At 37.4% G+C, this 23,345-nt stretch overlaps 1 protein-coding gene across 1 annotated transcript in view; it reads right to left on the reverse strand.

The window, feature by feature from the left end:
• LOC111140331 (tau tubulin kinase 2) overlaps positions 1–23,345 on the reverse strand; it is a 161,157-nt gene that overhangs the window by 113,533 nt on the left and 24,279 nt on the right. Inside the window, exon 2 of the mRNA XM_022492616.1 lies at positions 3,680–3,815. Within this exon, the coding sequence (XP_022348324.1) occupies positions 3,680–3,748 (69 nt within the window). The 5' untranslated portion in view covers positions 3,749–3,815. The remainder of the gene's footprint in view (positions 1–3,679; positions 3,816–23,345) is intronic.

The raw sequence follows: 23,345 nt of genomic DNA on the forward strand, positions 1-23,345 counted from the left end.
TCCAAAGAAGAGACAAACTCCTGTCCAGAATATGCTATATAACTATATGCCCAAATAATATGCTCAAATACTAAACCTTAATCAAATAAAACACTTTCAACCAACACTTAATATCCTTCCTGATAAAATGTGTTTGTTTAACTGGGGGAATACCAGGATCTCTAGTATCATAGTATCATAGGCAAGTTCTCAGGTGTCAGAGACAACTTAGCCCGTAGAGCTACAACCACCATGGTGGGTAACATATTTCATGCTAGATACAGCATGGAATTAGCCTTCTTCCATTTCCTGAAGGTCCTCTCCCTTCCACATTATCAAACATCTAGGATGTGATATAATGCCAGAAGTCATCACTAGAGGCACACAGTCCTAAATTCTAAATACCCCAGAGGACTCACTTGAAGTTCTACTTCTTTCAGCACTGGGTCCGTACTGATTACTACCCCCAGGCTGATTTTTCTATCTTCTGAATTTCTACAGTTATTTGCTTAATCATTTAATTACTCATTTTACTAGGCTAAACACCTCAGATATCACTTATATTAATACACTGGACAGTTTTTTAACTTTCCACTGTCAATGTCCTAGCCCCCTACAGTGAAACCAAGCTTCTTCAGAGAGAGTCACTCTTTTCAATTTTTTTGTTTTCCCTATAGCGAGTGGCTAAGTGGTAACTACATAATTACTGCTAAACAACTATTCAATGCTTTGTATATAAGAGACATAATCCTTTATTCCAGTGGGTGATGGGAAAAGATACCATGAGGAGCTACAGTATGAACTCAGGATTAAAATAAAGTTCCAGAACTTCATTTCAGTTAAAAAGTTTTTTGTTGGGCCCTGAGCAATACTTACAATTCTTAACATTTGCCCATTAAACAAAGCCTAGTGTAACTTTAAAAACTCATAAACAGTACAAAAGGGACACCTCTCTAATTACAGACTGTACTGAGAGGTAGCTTTATGTTTCACTTTACAAAAAGAACTTACCAAATAACAGAACAAAAAAGCTACACCAAAGTAATGATTTTGCACCCTATGTCACTTCAATGATAGTGGAACATCAATATTTTTTTTACCGAGCTCGACAAAGCACTAAGACATCATTAATGCTTATAAGGCAAAAAGCTAGAGACAGCTTAGTATTGGGGGGGGGGGGGTAGACAGATTAGGGAAAGTATAGAGGTAAGTGGCAGACTTTCTTTACCAAAGACGATATCAACAATATCAACAAAACCTTTGCTCTTCTTTAGTGTGACCCTGCCATTCACCCATCAAGAAGCAGAGTCCATTCCCCAACCTCTTAACTCTGGGTAAATCTTGTGATTGCTTTGACCAGCAGACCACTAGCCCTGAGAATAGTCCTTAACAGCCTTGTCGCTTCTGTTTCCTGTCACTCAAAAGCCAGCTACTATGTAAAAAGTCTGACCATCCTGAGAAGACACAGACCTGTAGAGAGATCCTAGAAAATAAGCTACTAGAGATGAAGGGGGGTGGGTAAGAGAACGAAGGACCTCCAAGTCACCAAACAAGCCATTTGGGAATGGATCCCCTAATCCACACAATCCTGCAAGTACCACATGGTTAAGAGACAAACCACCAAGCAAACTCTTCGCAAATTCCTAATCCACAAAATTGTAAGCAAATTAAAAATTGTTTTAAACCTTTAAGTTTTGAGGTAGTTTGTTCATAATGATAGATAACCAAAACACCATCCCTAAAAATGGGCCTATGATTTCTTACTAAAATGCCACTATACTTCCCAATATATGCATGTTCCATACATATATTAACTCTAATTATCAGGACACAGCAACTATGCCAAGCGTAGCTGCATTTGTCACCTTTTGATATGTCTACTGGAAAAAGCCAAACTTGATCACAGCACTTAATACAAAATACTCACCAAAGCAACACTCATTCCTGACTTATATAAAAGACTACTAACTGTTGGAATTTCCTTACATCAATCCATGATGACAACATGGTTCTTTTCTTATATTTACTCAAGTAAATTTTCAAAGCCTACTGAACTGCCTAACTGGCAAAACACTGTAACCCAGATACAATATTTGTAATTCTAAAGGACCAATCTTCTTTTTCTAATCTGTGATAGAGTAAGGAAACCACTAAAATAACTTTGCTAAACCTGCTAGTGGAACAAAACTTTAATAAAAGATGGTAGCGATAAAATATATACTTAAATACATCTAAAACAAAAATTGTGTCTTTAAGAGCAGGAAAGATGATAGATTCCAGGTCTAGGACAAGGAAGACTTCAAAAGACTTATTATTAGGATTAATTATTAGTTGAAAAGACTCAAGAGACAACATGAATGGTGTCCCCTAGTCAAGTGAGAAAATTTGGGGATCAATACGGATAATATCTACAACTGACTGAAACACTTAAAATATGTTTAAATCCATGAATTCTTAATTGTATATTTTTTAAAATCTCATTTTTGGAATCATCATCTTTTGGAAAATGATATGGCAGCAATTCATTATTCTGAAAACTGGTAAATTAAGAAATTATGTACTTATTGCTTTCCTAATCAAAATGTATCTCAGGGTAATCAAATAGCTGGTGATAGGAAGTTTCTCTTTGTAGACATACTTCAACTAAAAATATGAAGGCATGACAGAATGTCACAATCTGCGATTAATAGACTTAAAAATGATGATCAATAGTGCTAAAATGATAATGAGCTATAGGACAAACAATGTCTTAATGGGTAATAAGACATTCTGTGCCTCCTATTGACAGTTCACAATACCCTTTATGAAAAAAATGCCACCTAAATAAACAACCCTGAACTCAGATCTAATTGAGTCTCAATAGCAGTATGCATAAAACACAAGACAGTAAAACATGTTAATACCACATGGAAGAAATCAGAGAAATCAAAACTATGGGAAATTCTACAGGCAAATGATCTACTTTCTTCAATTTAAAAAAAAAAAGGAAAAAAAAAAGATGAAAAGAGATCTAGAAATTAAAAGAAACTTAAGTGATGTCAACCAACTGCAACACCCAGGCTTTATATGAATATGATTTAAACCATTAAAAATAATTTACAATGGGGAAATGTGAAAGTTAAAAGGATACTTAATATTAAAAAATTCTTTTTCTTAGGTGTGGTAGTATTATGATTACATTTTTAAAAGAATTTTTATCCTTTGGAGATACATAACTCAAGGATGTACAGAAGACATGCTAAGGTAAAAGATTTACTTCAAAATATTCTGGGTGGGAGGTTAAAGAGAAAACAAGACTGACTACAGAATGATAACTATTTAAGCTGGGGCATGAGTACACACTAAGGTTAATTAAATCAGTCTTGTTATTTTTACATATGCTTATAATTTTCCTTAATAAAAGGTTCAAACGTTTTTAAAAAGAGAAGTTCATTGTATGGTATTTTTGTTGGTGGTGGTTTGTCTTTCCTAAGTACACTTTGATTTACCTTACTCAACATTAGCTATCAGAGATTAGGAACATTTACTACTATATAAAGCAAGAATTATGGTATAAACAGGATTTAATCATAGGAAGATAACTGAAAATATGCTTTAGGTATATAAGCAATATATTTATTATTTTCTATGGAAATGTTACTTTTATCAAGATACCAAAAATTATCCCCTGATATGTTCTCTCTCCAAGATGTGTACCCACCACTTTCCATCTTTCTTTGACCAGGATTCCAACACTGAGAATATCCGGTTGCTCTCCCCCTCCACTCATTGCAATTCACTGATGTGATAAAACGGCTACACAGGCATCCAGCTCCCAAGGATGGTTTCCATTTAACCTAAAACAAAGCAAAACAAAAAAACAGCAGCAGCATATCAGGGCTCATTAAATAACAAACATTCCAGGGCCAAGTAGCACTACTAATTCTATACATTAATTAGGTTATTTTGTTGGAAAGGGGGTAAAAACCCCACAAAAATCAGTTTCAAAATCTGTTTAGTGCAAAAAAAAAAAAAAAAGTACTTATCTTTCCATTACAGATGCCCATGAAATAGGTAGACACTACAAAGACATTATGATACAACACAGACATAATTTCAAGCACTAAGATTGCTAGACTGTAGAGCAAGCATGGTGTCAACGGCAACTGACCAAGACAGACCACTGTCTTAACTAAAACAAATTGCTAAAGAAAAGGACATGGTACCTAACTTACTTACAACAGCTTATCTAGTTTAATAGGTTGCAACTTAGAGCTTACATCATCCAGAGCTAATAAAATTTTAATATTACATATTGTACATAATGCATTCAAAGTGCACAGAAAATAAACACGAGCCACAGAAAAGGGCACTTGATCAATTCCAATAAAATGATACTTTAAGAGGATAGTAATATGTATAGCATACCTATAGAAAATGAAAATACAGGGACGCCTGGGTGGCTCAGTTGGTTAAGCAGCTGCCTTCGGCTCAGGTCATGATCCAGAGTCCTGGGATCGAGTCCCACATGGGGCTCCTTGCTCAGCAGGGAGACTGCTTCTCCCTCTGCCTCTGCCTGCCACTCTATCTGCCTGTGCTCACTCTCGCGCTCTCTCTCTCTCTCTCTGACAAATAAATAAAATCTTTAAAAAGAAAATGAAAATACAGCAGAAAAAGCTGGTCTAAAGGAGATGAAAACTGTAACTTTACGTTACAGAACAAACTAAAGAAACGTTTTCTAAAAAGCTTTAAAACAACACAAATCGTAACTAGAAAAGCCTTTAAATGAGAAAGCTAGATAACAGGAAGACTTCAAAAGAAATCTGAGCTAACTCAGAAAAGGACCAGAAATGAAGACTCAACTAGAAGAGACATAAGAGAAGACACCATATAAATAAGGGAGAAAAAAAGAAATAAAATGAAAAAAAAATTAAAAAGATATTTAAAAATAAAACTGATAAGACAAAATAAATACAAAATAGATATTCTAGGAGCCGCCCCCCCCAAAAAAAACCCCATGCAATGAAATAGAATAAATACTAGCCACTATAATTCAAAAAATTTCTGGAAATTTAAAAAAAAGGCTAAATCTATTTTTTTAAAAAGGCTAAATCTTCATATTGAAATGGTGGTATATCACATACCTGGGAAAACAACTCAGAAGATCAACATCAACACACAGTCTCCTAAAACTACTGGATTTTAAGGGGGAAAAAATTTCATTGGCATCTGCACAGATAGTCCAAATTATTTAGAAGAGAAAGAAAAAGACATTGGCATTGACCAACAAGAGACACTGGCATAAACAGTTTACACCAGCAGATAATGAAATTATATATGTAAATACTCAAAGAAATAAAATGCAACCCAAGGATGTTCTATACAGCCAAACTAACTTTCATGGCTAAAGGAAACAAATGGTTATGAAACACAGAACTCAAAGAACACTGTTCCAGGGAAATGCCCCTTGGGAACCATGTAACAAGTTTCAGACGATCAAGAAATTATGATAGAAGATCTGGCATGAGGAATGGCCTGAAAAGGCCTAAAAGCAATGATAACCCTGTAGCAATGAATAACCCCTGCCTTCAGACTGTGCACTTTAAACATCAATTTCTCATTTAAAGAAATCATGTTCCATCAAGGAAATAAAAATCAAAACCACAATGAGATACCACCTTACACCAGTGAGAATGGCAAAAATCAACAAGATACTAAACAACAAGCATTGGTGAGGGTGTGGAGAAAGGGGAACCCTATTACACTGTTGGTGGGAATGCAAGCTGGTACAGCCACTCTAGGAAACAGTATGGAGTTTCCTCAAAACATTAAAAATAGAGCTACCCTACAACCCAGGAATTGCACTATTAGGTGTTTACCCCAAAGATACAGATGTAATGAAATGAAGGGGCACATGCACTCCAGTGTTCATAGCAGCAATGTCCACAATAACCAAACTGTGGAAGGAGCTGAGATGTCCCTGGACAGATGAAAGGATAAAGAAGATGTGGTTCATACATACAATGGAATATTACTCAGCCATCAGGATGAATACCCACCATTTGCATCGACATGGATGGAACTAGAAGGGATTATGCTGAGTGAAATAAGTCAAGCAGAGAAAGACAATTATCATATGGTTTCACCCATATGTGGAACCTAAGGAATAGTGCAGAGGGCCACAGGGTAAGGGAGGAAAAAATGAATGGGAAGAAATCAGAGGAGGAGACAAATGATGAAACTCTGGACTCTGGGAAACAAACTGAGGGTTACAGAAGGGAGAGGGTTGAGGGGATGGGGTAACCAGGTGATGGGTATTAAGGAGGGCATGTGTTGGTGATGAGCACTGGGTGTTATATGCAACTAATGAATTGCTGAACACTACATCAGAAACTAATGATGTATTACATGTTGGCTAACAGAACACGATAAAAAAATAATTTAAAAATTAAAAAATAATAAAAATTTAAAAAAAAGAAATAAAAGAAATCAGGCTCCTTGGAGAAATGGCTTATTCCAGGTCTGGCATAGGAAACTGTATAAAATGAACTTGGGTCATCTTATCAAATCAGAAAGCAGAACATTAAAATTCTACTATAGGCAAGTAAAAGGAAATCAGAAACAGAAGGGATTCTTATTTGCCAAATTTCTCATTTGAGTATATATAAGAATGCTCAAATAATGGTCACTAAGAATGGTGACTGCAATGATTGGAAAATATAAAAAATACTAACACCTTTGAGTTCATAACAACATTCAAAAAAGAAAAAAGAAAATTACTCTTTGGTCAACTTTTGAAGTTGCTAGGGTACAACTCACTATTCTGAACATTGATAAAGAAATAAAGAATCATGGATTTATCATGCCTTTCTGGTAAGAACAGTATCTTGTGGAAACAAAGGAGATGAATTTTTTTCCTCAGAGAATAATCATAGATAATAAATGTTACAAGAACTGATAGAATCAGAAAATCACTATTTCCAGGGGTGCCTGGGTGGCTCAGTCAGTTAAGTGACCAAGTCCTGATTTCCACCCAGGTCATTATCTCCAGGTGTGAGATCCAACCCCAAGTCTGGGTGTGCAGCCTACTTAAGAGCCTCTCTCCCTCTGCCCCTCCCTACCATCCCCCTCCCTAAAAAAAACAAAAAACCTCACCCATGATAGCAGATTATACCTGGGTAGCTTGAAGAGAACACACTGTATTTGCTAAGTGAGTGAAAAATATTCTCTTTGAACAGAGAATTGCTTTTTGAAATATTGCTTTGAATACTGCTAGGCATATATATAAAATGTGGTATATACATACAATGGAATATTATTTAGCCTTAAAAAGGAAGGAAATTCTGACATGCTACAACATGAATGAACCTTGAGAACATTATGCTGAGTGAAATAAGCCAGTTACTAAAGGGCAAATACTCTATGAATCCACCTATATGAAGTATTTAGAGTAGTTAAAAAGAATGGAAACAAAAAGTAGAATGGCAGTTACTAGAGGCAGGAGGGGAGGGGTAAAAGGGGCAGCTGTTGTTCAATGGGAACATAATTTCAGTTCTGCAAGATTGAGAGAATTCTGGATGTCTGTTCTACAATGTGAATATACATAGTTATCTATACACTTAAAAATGATTAAGGTGGTAAATTTTATGTTATGTATTCTTTACCGTAGGAAAGAAGGAAGGGGAAGAAGGGGAAATGAGGAGGGAAAAGGTGGAGAAGCAAATAGGGGTAAGGGGGGAGTGGGGAAATGGGAAGAAAGGGGAAGGGAAAGGGAAAGGATGGTATGGGCCCATGGTGGGGAAACTGGTAACATTCAGCATGATAATATACATTAAACTCTAATTCAAGAATAACACTTCAATGAATCTATCCCAAAGATATCATGACAAAAAATGTGTAATGACTTTTTCACAAGGCTTTCTACTATAACACTACTTAAAATCACAAGACTAGAAAAAACCTAACAGTCCATTTATATTAGGTTAATATAAAATGGTTCATCTAAATAAGGAGTGCTAGCCCAGGAATAAGAGAGATACTGATAAAGTGATTTTTAAGAGAGATATTGATAAAGGATTTTTCAGGATATATTAAGTGAAAAAAAGCAAGATGGAGTAAAATGTTTACAGAATGCTACCTTTTGTATAAAAGGAAGGTAAACATCAAACTCACTAACTTATTTCCTCTTAAAAAAGAAAAAAAAGATAAGCCAAAAAATGATGAAAATGATTCTCTATGGCAGAGGTCAGTGTTTTGTTAGTAAAGAGCCAAACAGTAAATATTCCAGTCTTTTCAAGCCGTATAATCTATGTCATACCTATTCAACTCTGCCGTTACAACACAAAAGAAGCTATAGATGAAATGTAAACAAATGAATACTGCCATGACAAAACATTATTTACAAGAAGAGCTAGGTAGCCAAATCTGGCCTGCATTAAAGTTGTTGTTTACCAATCTTTTCTCAAAAGAAAGAAAACAGGATAAAAGGGGTAAGACTTCTGTGAATCTATTTTTTTTTAAGATTTTATTTATTTATTTGACAGAGATCACAAGTGGGCAAAGTGGGAAGGGGGTGGGGAGCAGGCTCCCTGCTGAGCGGAGAGCCTGACGCAGGGCTTGATCCCCGGATCCTGAGACCATGAGCTAAGCCGAAGGCAGAGGCTTAACCCACTGAGCCACCCAGGCGTCCCTGTGAATCTGTTTTGTAATACAGTTTTTTGTTTTTTTTTTTTTTTGTCAGAGAGAGAGAGGGAGAGAGAGTGAGCAGAGGCAGACAGAATGGCAGGCAGAGGCAGAGGGAGAAGCAGGCTCCCCGCCGAGCAAGGAGCCCGATGTGGGACTCGATCCCAGGATGCTGGGATCATGACCTGAGCCGAAGGCAGCTGCTTAACCAACTGAGCCACCCAGGCTGTAATACAGTTTTGATTTTAAAAACAAAATCACTGGGGCACCTGGGTGGCTCAGTCCATTAAGTATCCAACTCTTAGTTTCATCTCAGGTTACAATCTCAGGGTGGTGAGATTGAGCCCCATGTCCGGCTCCATGCTGGTCATGAAGCCTGCTTGAGATTCTCTCTAACCTTCTCCCTTTGTCCATCTCCCCACCGCCCACCCCCCATCCATCCACCACCCCCCACTGTGGATACTCTCACTCTCTCTAAAAATAAATAAAACTTTATTTTTTTTTTTAAAGATTTTGTTTATTTATTTGAGAGTGAAAGGGAGAAGCAGACTCCCCACCAAGGTGGGAGCCCAGCGCGGGACTCAATCCCAGGACCCTTAGATCATGCATGACCCAAGTCAAAGGCAGATGCCTAACTGACTAAGCCACCCAGAAGCCCCAATAAATAAATCTTTAAAAAACAAAGTAAGGGAACGCCTGGGTGGCCTAGTCAGTTAAACTGCTGCCTTCAGCTCAGGTCATGACCCCAGGGTCCTGGGATGGAGCTGCACATCAGGCTCCTCACTGAGCCAGGCGCCTGCTTCTCCCCTACATGCCATTCCCCTTGCCTATGCTTGTTCTCTCCCTCTCTCTCCCTACCCCTCACTGCATCAAATAAATAAATAAAAATGTTTTTAAAAAATTAAGACAAAAGCATTGTTTTACATAAGAAAAAAAAATTCTTACACTCCAAATTCAAGAAAGGACAACAGCAGGCATCAGATCTGGCTTTAAACTCATCCCAGTCTATCAATAATAGCTACAAATCGGTGACCACACTTTAGAAAGTCAACCAATCAGTAGTAACAGCAACACTCCATAACCACATTCATCGCATAACAAAGTTCAACCACTAACTTCCTAAACACTCCCATTGCAATCCCTGAACTAGAAGCCTCACAGCTCTCCCTTGCACACAGAGAAATAAATTTAGTATTTGGTTCAGATATTAAGTGAGGGCCTCTTCCTTCAAAACAATTAAAAGATAAAATTAAATTTAAAAAGAAAAAAAAAAATGCCAAAAATGGCGGGGGGGAACAATCTCTAAGTATTTAAAACAGACTGAAACCAATACCCCGCTGCATTCCAAGTTTGTAGCATAATTACACAGAAAAATAAAACATGTGGCTTTGAAATACAGTATTTTGATTGTACATTCCTAGTGCGATATATCTAAAGGAATAAAATAACCGCAAAGAAATGTTAAACCTGGGGGTGCCTGGGTGGCTCAGTGGGTTAAAGCCTTTGCCTTTGGCTCAGGTCATGATCTCAGGGTCCTGGGATCAAGCCCCGCATCGGGCTCTCTGCTTGGCAAGGGGCCTGCTTCCCTCTCTCTCTCTCTCTCTCTCTCTGCCTGCTTGTGATCTTTCTCTCTGTGTCAAATAAATAAAATCTTAAAAAAAAAAAAAAAAAAGAAAGAAATGTTAAACCTGTATTTAGTAGTGGGGCGCCTGGCGGCTCAGTCAGTTAAGTGACTGACACTTAGTTTCAGCTCAGGTCATGATCTCATGAGTTGTGAGACTGAGCCCCCCATGAGGCTCTGCACTCAGGTCTAAGTCTGGTTAAGATTCTCTCTCTGTGCTCCTCTTCCCCACTCACACGCATGAAGCTCTCTCTCTAAAATAAAAAAATCTTTTTAAAAACCTATATTTAGTATTTATATGGTTAGGAATAATATCAATTACGTTATTTTAAAACTATTATAAGTATACTGCAGGACACAGCAAAAAAGTGATTATATTTTTTTAGCGTAAAGAGATAAAAAAGTCAAAGATGTAAAAAATTCTGAAATCCCACAATAAAGAAAATATGAAAAAAAGTCATGATATTTATTTAAATACATACTTCACAATTAACCACTGAGAAATCCTAGAAGCAACACAGGGCAGTGGCATTAAGCATCCCTTAGTATTTAGATTAGGGTTACCAAATACCATGTCCCTCAAAAAAAAAAAAAAAGAGGAAAGAAAAGAAAAAGAAAGCTCCTTGGACAAAAGACCACTTCTAAAACTAGGCCAGGATATGAGACGCCTGTGTGGCTCGTGGATTTAAAGCCTCTGCCTTCAGCTCAGGTCATGATCCTGGGGTCCTGCGAATGAGCCCCACATAGGGCTCTCTGCTCAGCAGGGAGCCTGCTTCCTCCTCTCTCTCTGCCTGTCTCCCTGCCTACTTGTGATCTCTGTCTGTCAAATAAATAAATAAAATCTTTAAAAAAAAATAAAAACTAGGCCAGGATATATAAAAGATACACTTAGAATCTCCCTATGCCTGAAAGCAGGGAATATACACACCAAACACTAGGGACAGATCCAGGTTTTATGGGACCTCAAGTTTACGTTAAGCTGGGCCTTACCTTAAAATTTTTTTTTTTTTTTTTTTACAATTTTACAAAACCTATACCACTAATAACTAAAGCCTTAATCCCAAAGCCTTGTAAGAAGCCTATACACATAAAGAACTCTGATGTTTAAGCTTCCTTATCTTCAAAGAAAATCCAACTTTCTCCACCGAAGCCAAATGGTAGGGGCTCACACTGGTTTAAGGTAAGAAAAATTTGACAACCAAAAGAATAATGACTGGGGCACCTGGGTGGCTAAGTTGTTTAAGCAGCTGACTCTTGATCTCAGATTAGGTCTTGATCTCAGGGTCATGCCCAGTATGGAGCCTACTTAAATAAGTAAATATCCATGAGTTCATAACAATACTCAAAAACAACTCATTAAGGGCACCTGGGTGGCTCAGTCATGAAGTGTCTGCCTTGGGCTCAGGTCATGATTCCAGGGTCCTGGCATCGAGCCCCACATCGGGTTCCCTGCTCAGCAGGAAGCCTCCTTCTCCTTCTCCCACTCCCCCTGCTTGTGTTCCCTCTCTTGCTGTATCTCTTTCTGTCAAATAAATTAATAAAATCTTTTAAAAAAAAATCCAACTCATTAGACATGAACAATTGCTAGAGCACTAATTTATTACTCTGAATATAAATAAAAGGAAAATAAGCCAAGCATTTCTCCTGCATTTCCTATAGTATTAATTGTATTTGTATTTTGAAACTGAATAATGATTACAGAATTAAAAATCCACCACTCTGCAAAACCTAATAAAATTATAAAGGCAATGATGGATAAAATTCTTAGGTAAAAAGTTAGCTGATATAGAACTTAATAATAGATGGATGAGACTAGTAATATACTTAGACTCACTGATCAATATTAGCATTTCTAAAAGAGCTGATATTAAACAGCATACTTTGAGAACTGAACCAAGGTTCAGACGCACCTCCCAGGTCCCAAACTGGCTACTCAGTACACATTTGGGACAGATCTGAATATAATTTCAAAGTCTTTGAAAACTGAACTAATATTAAAACCAACATACATGGAAGGCTAGTCAGAACTTGCACACTGAACATAAGCGAATAGCTAAAATTTTTAAATATCAACATTCTTCACAGATTTTTAAAAAGATTTTACTCATTTATTTAACAGAGAGAGACACAGTGAGAGAGGGAATACAAGCAGGGGGAGTGAGAGAGGGAGAAGCAGGCTTCCCAGCAGAGCAGGACTCAATCCCAGGACCCTGGGGATCAGGACCTGAGCCAAAGGCAGATGCTTAGCAAATGAGCCACCCAGGCACCCCTCTTCACAAAATTTAAATAAACCTTAAGTATCATAATTTGTTAAATGTCAAGGATACAATCCAAAATTACCAAGCATAAAAAAACCAGGAAAGTCCCAAATTACATGTGAAAGCAAAATCAATAGACGTAAATGCTAAAATGACACAGATTTAGGACCCATCAGACACTTTAAAATAGTTACAATAAAAAAGCTCCAAGAAGGTAAACATCCTAGAAATGAACAGGAAGATATATAGTCTCATTTAAGAAAAAGAAGACATAAATAAATGGAATCTTAGAAGTAAAAATACAGTAAGAAAAATTCTGAATGTCACTGGATGGAGTCAATGGAAGAATGGAAGTGTCTAAAGAATAAGTCAGTAAACCTGAAAACAGAAAGGATTTTTTTTAAATGAACACAGGACCAGTGACCTTATTTATTTTAGAGAGAGAGAAAGAGAGAGGAAGCTGGGTGAGGGGCAGAGGGAGAAGGTGAGAGAGAGTCCACAAGCAGACTCCTCACCAAGTGCAGAGGCCAACATGAGGCTCGATCCCAGGACCCCAAGATCATGACCTCAGCCAAAACCAGGAGTCAGCTGCTCAACTAACTGAACTACCCAGGTGCCCAGGTTGAGTGTCTCTAAGTGTTAATTTCATTTGGTTGATGGGTTGCTCAGATTCAGGTCTCTGACACCAAATGTGTACCCTACAATTCAGTTCAATTCTGACACTAACTACTCAGAATCAGTGCAGACCCTACAGGTTAAGGTACTCAGTTCCACAAAACTGCACAAATCTCAGAGTATAGCCCCAAGTCCTGGGTGTCGCAAAGCCACACATGTTTTGCCTGGCTGGCTACAAATTTGCTAGAAGAACTCACAGAACTAATGAAAGTGTTATACTTATGATTACCATTTTCTTATAAAAGATACAAATCAACAGCCAAATAAAGAGGTATATTGGACAGGTCGGTAAGGGTTCCAACCACAGGAGTTTCTGTCCTTGTGAAGTTTGGCTGTGCCACCCTCTCAGTCCACATGTTCACTAACCAGGAAGCTCCTTAAGCCTTGTTGGTCAGGGTTTTTAATATCAAGATTCATTACATAGGCATGTGTGAATAAATCACTGACCATGTACAAGGATGTGGAGAAAGGGGAGCCCTCTTACACTGTTAGTGGGAATGCAAACTGGTGCAGCCACTCTGGAGAACAGTATGGAGGTTCCTCAAAAAGTTAAAAATAGAACTGCCCTAGGACCCAGCAATTGCACTAGTAGGTATTTATCTAAAGGATACAAAAGTACTGATTTGAAGGGGCACATGCACCCCAATATTTAGAGCAGCACTATTAACAATAGCCAAAGTATGGAAAGCACCCAAATGTCCATTGACTGTTGAATGGATAAAGAAGATGTGGTGTATATACACAATGGAAAATTACTCAGCCATCAAAAAGAATGAAATCATGCCATTTGCAACAACGTGGACAGAACTAGACTGTATTATCCTAAGCAAAATAAGTCAGTCAGAGAAAGACAAATACCATATGATTTCACTCATGTGAAATTTAGGAAACAAACAGATAAACATAGGGGAAGAGAAGGAAAAATAAGAGAAAAACAGAGGGAGGCAAACCATAAAAGACAACTATAGAGAACAAACCCGAGGGCTGCTAGAGGAGAGGTGAGTGGAGGGATGGGCTAAATAGATGATGGGCATTAAGGAGGGCACTTGTGATGGGCACAGAGTATTATATATAAGTGATGAATCACTACATTCTATTGAAACTAATATTATACTATATGTTAACTAACTTGAATTTAAATAAAATCATGGAGGAAAAAACTATCTTATTTCATTAAAGAAAAAAAAAAGCACTGTCTATGTAACTGAACTGAAATCTTCAGTACCACTCTCTCTGAAGGTCAGAGGTTGAGAGGTAGGGCTGGAAGTTCCAACCCTATAAATCATTTGCTTGATCTTTCTGGTGACCAGTCCCCATCCTGAAATCTAGGAGCCAGAAGTTACCTCGTCAGCGTAACAGACATTCCTATCACTTAGGAAATGCCAGCCTCTGCCAGGAATTGGAGATAAATCGATAAATGTTAAGATTAGTAGACCATATATAGACCAAATATATTTTTTATTATTCTGAAGTACTGTTGAGACAGGAGTGATGAAAAATCCAGTTATAATTAATGGATTTATCTATTTCTCCTTTCAGTTTGTTGATTTTTATTTTATGTATTTTGGTGCTCTTTTTAAAATGTATACACATTTATAATTACTTTGTAAATTGGCCTTTCTCTGATTATGTGATAGTTCCCATTTATCATTAGGGATCTTTTTTGCTCCGAAGTCTACATTGTCTGATACTATTATTGGTACTTCAACTTTCTTCTGATTAGTGTTTGCATGGTGTATCTTTTCCCCTTCCTTTGCTTTTTAAAATTAATAAATAAGCTTATTTATAATGATATTTCTTATAATAAAAACATACATGAAAATCACGAGTTATACAAAGAAATGGATGTATAATAAAAAAAGCAATATAGACAGGAAAAAAATTAAAGATTTAATGAAGAGATAAATATCAAATAGACAACTTTACTTCTTCTGAATTCCACTTTGTCATGCACACTAAATTGTAATTGAACACTGGCTCTCTCTTCAGGAGGTCCTGTACTGGAAATTCTGGAAACTGGTAATTGTATTTTGATAAGAGTTTAAAGTTAAACATGTATTTCCCTGTAGTACTTAATCTTAATGCTGCCTTAATATGAAGTCACATTCAGTCTACTTTGAAGTGAAATAGCTGTAAGTTAATCTATTCTGCTGGGCCACAAAAATGTCATCAACATTTTCCTGATGTATCTGAATGTGTCAGGATTAAACTATTTTTTAATCAAGTTTTTAATTTTAATTCCAGTTTAGTTAACATACAGCATTATATTATTTTCTACTGTACAATATAATGACTAAACAATTTTGTACATTACTCAGTGCTCATCATAATAAGTGTACTTTTTTTAAAATTTTATTTTATTTTTTCAGTGTTCCAAGATTCATTGTTTATGCACCACACCCAGTGCTCCATGCAATATGTGCCCTCTTTAAGTGTACTCTTTTTTTTTTTAATATTTTATTTACTTATTAGAGAGGGAGAGTGCGAGTAGGGTAGGAGCAGAGGGAGAGAAATAAGCAGATTTGAGCACGGACGCCCAAAGGGATGTCGATCCCACAACCCTGAGACCATCACCTGAGCCAAAATCAAGACATGGATGCTTAACAGACTAAACCACCCAGCACTCCAAAATATTTTAAACTGAACAAAAAATCCAACATATAAAAATCTGCAGGATGCAGCTAAGACAGTGACCAGAGGGAAAAGTATACCACGGAAGACATTCGGCATGAAGGCTCTGAATCGGTGGCTCAGTCGGTTAATTGTCTGCCTTCAGCTCAGGTTGTGATCCCAGGGTCCTGGGATCAAGTCCTGTGTCAGGCTCCCTGCTCAGCGGGAAGCCTGCTTCTCCCTCTCCCTCAGCCCCTCCCTGTTTGTTCTCTCTCTCCCTCTCGTGCTCTCTCTCAAATAAACAAAATCTTCAAAAATAAAACATTCAGAATAAGAAAAAGTCAAAAATTAATAATCTAAGCCACTGCCTTACAAAGCTAAAAAAGAAAGAAAGAAACACCAAGCACAAGGCAAAAATATAAAAGTAGAAATTAAAGCTAGAAAAACAATAGAGAAAAGTCAATGAAATCTAAAGTCAGTTCTTCATAAATACCAATAAAATCTGTAAGCTTTAGAAAAATTGCCAAAAGAGGGGCGCCTGGCTTAGTCAGTTACAGGTCTGCCTTTGGTTCAGGTCATGATCCCGGGTTGTTAAGATTAAGTCCCGCATTGGGCTCCTTGCTCGGCGGGTAACCTGACTCTTCCTCTGCCTGCTACTCCCCCTGCTTTGTGCTCTCTCTCTCTCACACACAAATAAATAAAAATACTTTTTAAAATAAGAAAGAAAAACTGCCAAATGAAGAGAGAAAACACAAATTATCAATATCAGGAATGAAACAGGAGTCACCACTCCACAGACATTAAAAGTATAATGAAGGAGATATGAAGAACACTATACACATAAACTAAACAACAGTGGAGCAACTCATCAAAAACCATAAACCCAACAATTCACCCAAGATAAAAGGAAGAGCCTGAAGAGTCCTATTAAAGGAACTGAATTCATAATTTAAAACCTTCCCAAAAAAGAATCTCTGGCCCAGAGATTTTTCCTCCCCAATGACAAATTCTACCATATTCAAACATTTGTGGGGGAGGGCACAGGAAGAAAGAGATAGAGAATCTTTAGTAGGTTCAGAGCAGCCTGGAGCCCAACTCAGGGCTCAATAAGCCTGAGATCATGACCTATGAAGAGTGGGACACTTAACTGACTGAGACACCCAGGCACTCCTACCACATTCAAACATTTAAAGAAAAAAATAAAACAAATCCGTATGTCTCTTCCAGTAAAAGAAGGGAAGGAAACACTTCCCAAATCATTTATAAGGCCAGCATTACCCTGTTATCAAAACCCATCATAAAACTGGGGCAAAAAAATGTAATTACTAGTGTGGAAATTTTATAAAAATACATTATCAAAAAAATAAAAATACTCAAAGACAATACAAGAAAATAACAAAGCAATCTTTCTCATGAACACAGTTACAAAAATTCTTAAAAAACTATTAGCAGGGGCGCCTGGGTGGCTCAGTGGGTTAAGCCTCTGCCTTCGGCTCAGGTCATGATCCCAGAGTCCTGGGATCGAGCCCCGCATCAGGCTCTCTGCTCGGCGGGGAGCCTGCTTCCTCCTCTCTCTCTGCCTGCCTCTCTGCCTACTTGTGATGTCTGTTTGTCAAATAAATAAATAAAATCTTTAAAAAAAAAAACTATTAGCAAATTAAATCCAGCAATACATAAAAATAAGACACTCTAACCCCATGTGACTTATCCTGAAGGGAACAAAACTGATTCAAGATTTAAAAACCAATTAATATATCCACCTGATTAATAGTCTAAAACAGAAATCATGTAATATATCGTGTGATATGAGAAGCATGTGACAAAACTCAACAGTCATTCATGATATAAATTCTCAGTAAACTAGGAACAGACGGGAATTTTCTTTTTTTTTTTTTTTAGGATTTATTTATTTCAGAGAGAGAAAGAATGCATGCGTGGGGTGGGGGGGCTAGGAGGGTAGGGAAGATAGGCAGAGGGAGAGAGAGAATCTCAAGCAGACTCCCTGCTGAGCAAGGAGCCAACTCAGGGCTCGATCTCACAACCCCAAGACCATGACCTGAGCGAAAACCAAGAGTGCAACGCTCAACCAACTAAACCAGCCAGGTGCCCCTAGAAAGGAATTTTCTTAACCTGACAAAGGGCATCTTTAAAAAAAGCTCCTTGAACTGATTAATAGATTTAACAAAATTTCAGTTGAAATCTAAGCAAAAGGCCCTATAGAGACAAGCTGATTGTAAATTTATGTGGATAGGCAAAGGAACTAAAATACCCAAAACATTTCCAAAAAATAATAATAAAGTTGGAAGAACCACACTACATGATTTTAGGACTTAACTGATAAGGCTACAGTAATCAAGCCAGTATGTTACTGGCAAGGAATAGACATATATAGAGATAAGTGAGGTAGAACAAAGAGCCCAGACATAGATCTGCACAAATATAGCTAATTAAATTTCTTTCAAGACTTATTTATTTATTAGAGAGAGAGTGAGAGAGAGGGCACATGCAGGGAGGAGCAGAGAGAGACACAGAACCCCAAGCAGACCCTGCTGAACACAGAGCCCAATCCCGGGCTCAATCTATGACCTGACATCATGACCTGAGCTGAAATCAAGAGTCAGACACTTACCTGACTGAGCCACCCGGGTGCTCCTGGCTAATAAAGTTTTAACTTTTTAAAATTTTTAAAATTTAGATATAATTCACATACCATAAAATCCATTGTTTTAAAATATACAACTCAATGGTCTGTAGAATATTCACAAGGTTGTATAATCATCACCACTATCTAATTTCAGAACATTTCACCAGCCCCAAAAGAAACCCCATAGAAACTCTCTATTCCCTCCTTCCCTCAGCCCCTGGCAACCACTAATCTATTTACTGTGTCTACGGATTTCCCTATTCCAGGCCAACTGATATTTGACAAAGACGCAAAAGCCATTCAACACAGAAAAAACACAATTTCTAACAAATAGTGTTAGAACAAGTGTATATCTGCATGTAAAACACTTAACCTCAATCTAAACCTCACACCGTATACAAAACTTGCCTCAGAATGTATTACAGATATAAAAGTATAATGTAAAACTTTTAGAAATAAGCTTGTGAGCGTATCTTTGTGCAGAGTTTAGGACATGATACTAAAGCACAATTCATAGAAGAAGGAAAAACTGATAAGCTGAACTTCACCAAAATTAAAAACTTTTACTCTGTGGAAGACACTACTAAGAAAAGACAAACTACAGACTGGGAGAAAATGTTTGCAAACCACAACCAAGGGCTTGTATCTGAACATATAGAGAACATTTAAAATTAACAGTAAGAAAACAAAAGAATTAATTTAAAACTAGGAAAAAGACAGATGTTTCACCAAAGAAGATATATTGACTGCAAATAAATAAATGAAAAGTTGTTTGACATCACTCAGTCTCCAAAAATTACACATTGTAGTTACATGTATATGACATTCTCAGAAAGACAAAACTATAGCGACAGAATAGAGCAGTGGCTGCCAAGGATTAGAGGCAGGGTGAGGGTATGACTCTAAGGTGAGGGTATGAAGGAGTTCACAAGAGGTACTGGAACTACTATGAATACTATTATGAACTATTATGATTATAATAATTATGGTGAGGGTTACATGAATCTACACATGTACTAGAACTCAGAACTGTAGAACCCAAAAGTCATTTATCATATATTTTTTTTAATTAAAAAATTTCTAATTTATAGAAAGAAAATCCTTATCTAAAAAGGCTAGTAAAATATTCCTCCCTTTTCCAACTGTGTCTCTGTATAAGGCCATATTTTCTTCAGATGCATCAACCAAAGCAACATATTGCAACAGAATGAACACAGAAGTATGAGAATCCAGCAGTCTTCTATCATGCCAGATATTAAAGAGACTTGAAAAAACATAAACAATCCCACTCATTTCACCAATTTGCTTTTCTATTCTGGAAACTATCTGAAGCCTATTAGATGTTAACATGTAAGTTTTATTATTTTAAAATAAATAAATTTAAAATATGTTTTAATTTCAATACAGTATCATTACATATAAATCCATGCTAAAAACAAACAAACAAACAAACAAAAAAAAAACTCTTTAGGGTCCTCAATGAATTTTAAGTATAGTAAGAGGTCATGAGACCAAAAAGTTCAAGAACAGCTAAATTATGTTACAGAGATCTGTAACAGAGATTTTCCCCATTAAAAATCTTGATTTATGGTATACAAAGTTATTTGAATGAGTAAACTTCTTTTAGAGTTTCATTTTTATTTGTTTTATAATGTTTTCTAATATACCATTTTGTAGTTTTGTTTTCATCATGATAAGTGTACTCTTCAATCCCCATCACCTATTCCACCTCCCCCCACTCTCCTCCCCTCTAGTAACAATCAGTTTGTTCTCTATCAGTTGTTCTCTATCAGTTGTTCTCTAAAGCTAAGAGCCTGTTTCTTGGGACGCCTGGGTGGCTCAGTAGGTTAAGCAGCTGCCTTCACCTCAAGTCAGAACCTAGGATCAAGTCCCACATCAGGGTCCTTGCTCAACAGGGAGCCTGCTTCTCTCTCTGCCTGCTCTGCCTGCTACTCCCCCTGCTTGTGCTTTCACTCTCTCTGACAAATAAGGCACAAAAACAGACACATAGATCAATGGAACAGAATAGAGAGCCCAGAAATAGACCCTCAACTCTATGGTCAACTAATCTTCAACAAAGCAGGAAAGAATGTCCAATGGAAAAAAGACAGCCTCTTCAATAAATGGTGTTGGGAAAATTGGATGGCCACATGCAGAAAAATGAAATTGGACCATTTCCTTACACCACACACGAAAACAGACTCAAAATGGATGAAGGACCTCAATGTGAGAAAGGAATCCATCAAAATCCTTGAGGAGAACACAGGCAGCAACCTATTCGACCTCAGCCGCAGCAACATCTTCCGAGGAACATCGCCAAAGGCAAGGGAAGCAAAGGCAAAAATGAACTATTCGGATTTCATCAAGATCAAAAGCTTCTGTAAAGCAAAGGAAACAGTTAACAAAACCAAAAGACAACTGACAGAATGGGAGAAGATATTTGCAAATGACATATCAGATAAAGGGCTAGTGTCCAAAATCTATAAAGAACTTAGCAAACTCAACACCCAAAAAACAAATAATCCAATCAAGAAATGGGCAGAAGACATGAACAGACATTTCTGCAAAGAAGACATCCGGATGGCCAACAGACACATGAAAAAGTGCTCCACATCACTCGGCATCAGGGAAATACAAATCAAAACCACAATGAGATATCACCTCACACCAGTCAGAATGGCTAAAAGTAACAAGTCAGGAAATGACAGATGCTGGCGAGGATGCGGAGAAAGGGGAACCCTCCTACACTGTTGGTGGGAATGCAAGCTGGTGCAAACACTCTGGAAAACAGCATGGAGGTTCCTCAAAATGTTGAAAATAGAACTACCCTATGACCCAGCAATTGCACTGCTGGGTATTTACCCTAAAGATACAAACGTAGTGATCCGAAGGGGCACGTGCACCCGAATGTTTATAGCAGCAATGTCTACAATAGCCAAACTATGGAAAGAACCTAGATGTCCATCAACAGATGACTGGATAAAGAGGATGTGGTATATATACACAATGGAATACTATGCAGCCATCAAAAGAAATGAAATCTTGCCATTTGCGACGACGTGGATGGAACTAGAGGGTATCATGCTTAGCGAAATAAGTCAATCGGAGAAAGACAACTATCATATGATCTCCCTGATATGAGGGAGAGGAGATGCAACATGGGGGGTTAAGGGGGTAGGAGAAGAGTAAATGAAACAAGATGGGATTGGGAGGGAGACAAACCATAAGTGACTCTTAATCTCACAGAACAAACTGAGGGTTGCTGGGGGGAGGGGGGTTGGGAGAAGGGGGGTGGGGTTATGGACATTGGGGAGGGTATGTGCTATGGTGAGTGCTGTGAAGTGTGTAAACCTGGCGATTCACAGACCTGTACCCCTGGGGATAAAAATATATGTTTATAAAAAATAATTTAGGGCGCCTGGGTGGCTCAGCGGGTTAAGCCGCTGCCTTCGGCTCCGGTCATGATCTCAGGGTTCTGGGATCGAGTCCCGCATGGGGCTCTCTGCTCAGCGGGGAGCCTGCTTCCCTCTCTCTCTCTCTGCCTGCCTCTGTCTACCATGATCTCTCTCTGTCAAATAAATAAATAAAATCTTTAAAAAGAATAATTTAAAAATAAATAATTTTTAAAAAAGAATGAAATATATTTTAAGGAAAAAAAAAAATCTTAAAAAAAAAAAGCCTGTTTCTTGGTTTGTCTCTTTTTTCCCCCTTGCTCATTTGTTGTTTCTTAAATTCCATGTATGAGTGATATCATATAGTATTTGTCTTTCTCTGACTGACTTACATCACTTAGCATAATACTCTTTAGCTCCAACCACATTGCTGCAAATGGCAAGATTTCATTCCTTTCTTAAGGCCAAGTAATATTCCAGTGTGTGTGTGTGTGTGTGTGTGTGTGTGTGTGTGTTTCTTCATTACCCATTCATCTATTGATGGATACTTGGACTGTTTCCATAGTTTGGCTATTGTAAATAATGCTGCAATGACTATATGGGTACATTATCTCTTTGAATTAGTGTTTTTTGTATTTTGGGGGTAAATACCCAATTGCGCAATTATTGGATCATAGTTCTACTTTTAATTTTTTGAAGAACCTCCATATTGCCATCCACAATGGCTGCACCAGTTTGTATTCCCACCAACAGTGCAATAGGGTTCTTTTTTCTCCACATCCTCACCAACACTTTTTGTTTCTTATGTTTTTGATTTTAGCCATTCTGACAGGTGTGAGGTGATTTGCAGTTTTGATTTGCATTTCCCTGACGATAAGTTATGTTGATCAACTTTTCAAGTGTCTGTGGCCATTGGTATGTTTTCTTTGGAGAAATGTTTAGTCATGTCTTCTGCCCATTTTTTAATTGGGTTATTTGTTTTTTGGGTGTTACATTATATCAGTTCTTTATATATTTTAGATACTTAAATCCTTTATCAGATAAGCCATTTGCAAATACTTTCTCCTATTCAGTTTTAGTTTTGTTGATTGTTTCCTTGGCTGTGCTGAGACTTTTTGAGATATTGGTTTTTGCTTTTATTTCTCTTGCCTGAATGAATAAACATCTTTTTTAAATTCTACAATCTGAACTTTTACAATTCTTTTTTTAAATAAAAAAGATTTATTTACTTGACAGAGAGAGAGAGAGAGAGAGCACAAGCAGGGGGAGCATCAGACAGAGGGAGAGGGAGAAGCAGGCTCCCTGCTAAGTAGAGAGCTGGATGTGGGCTAGACCTGAGCCGAAGGCAGATGTCTAACCAACTGAGGCACCCAGATGTCCCCAATCATTCTTTCAATAAACATTTGATGAAGCCTCTGCCAAAAACTGTGGGAATACTAAATGAGTCACTATACTAATACTAATACTAATACTAATACTAATACTAATACTAATACTAATACTAA

Source organism: Enhydra lutris, unplaced genomic scaffold (assembly GCF_002288905.1).
Source record: "Enhydra lutris kenyoni isolate GAN:26980312 unplaced genomic scaffold, ASM228890v2 scaffoldscaffold4, whole genome shotgun sequence".
Classification (NCBI taxonomy): domain Eukaryota; kingdom Metazoa; phylum Chordata; class Mammalia; order Carnivora; family Mustelidae; genus Enhydra; species Enhydra lutris.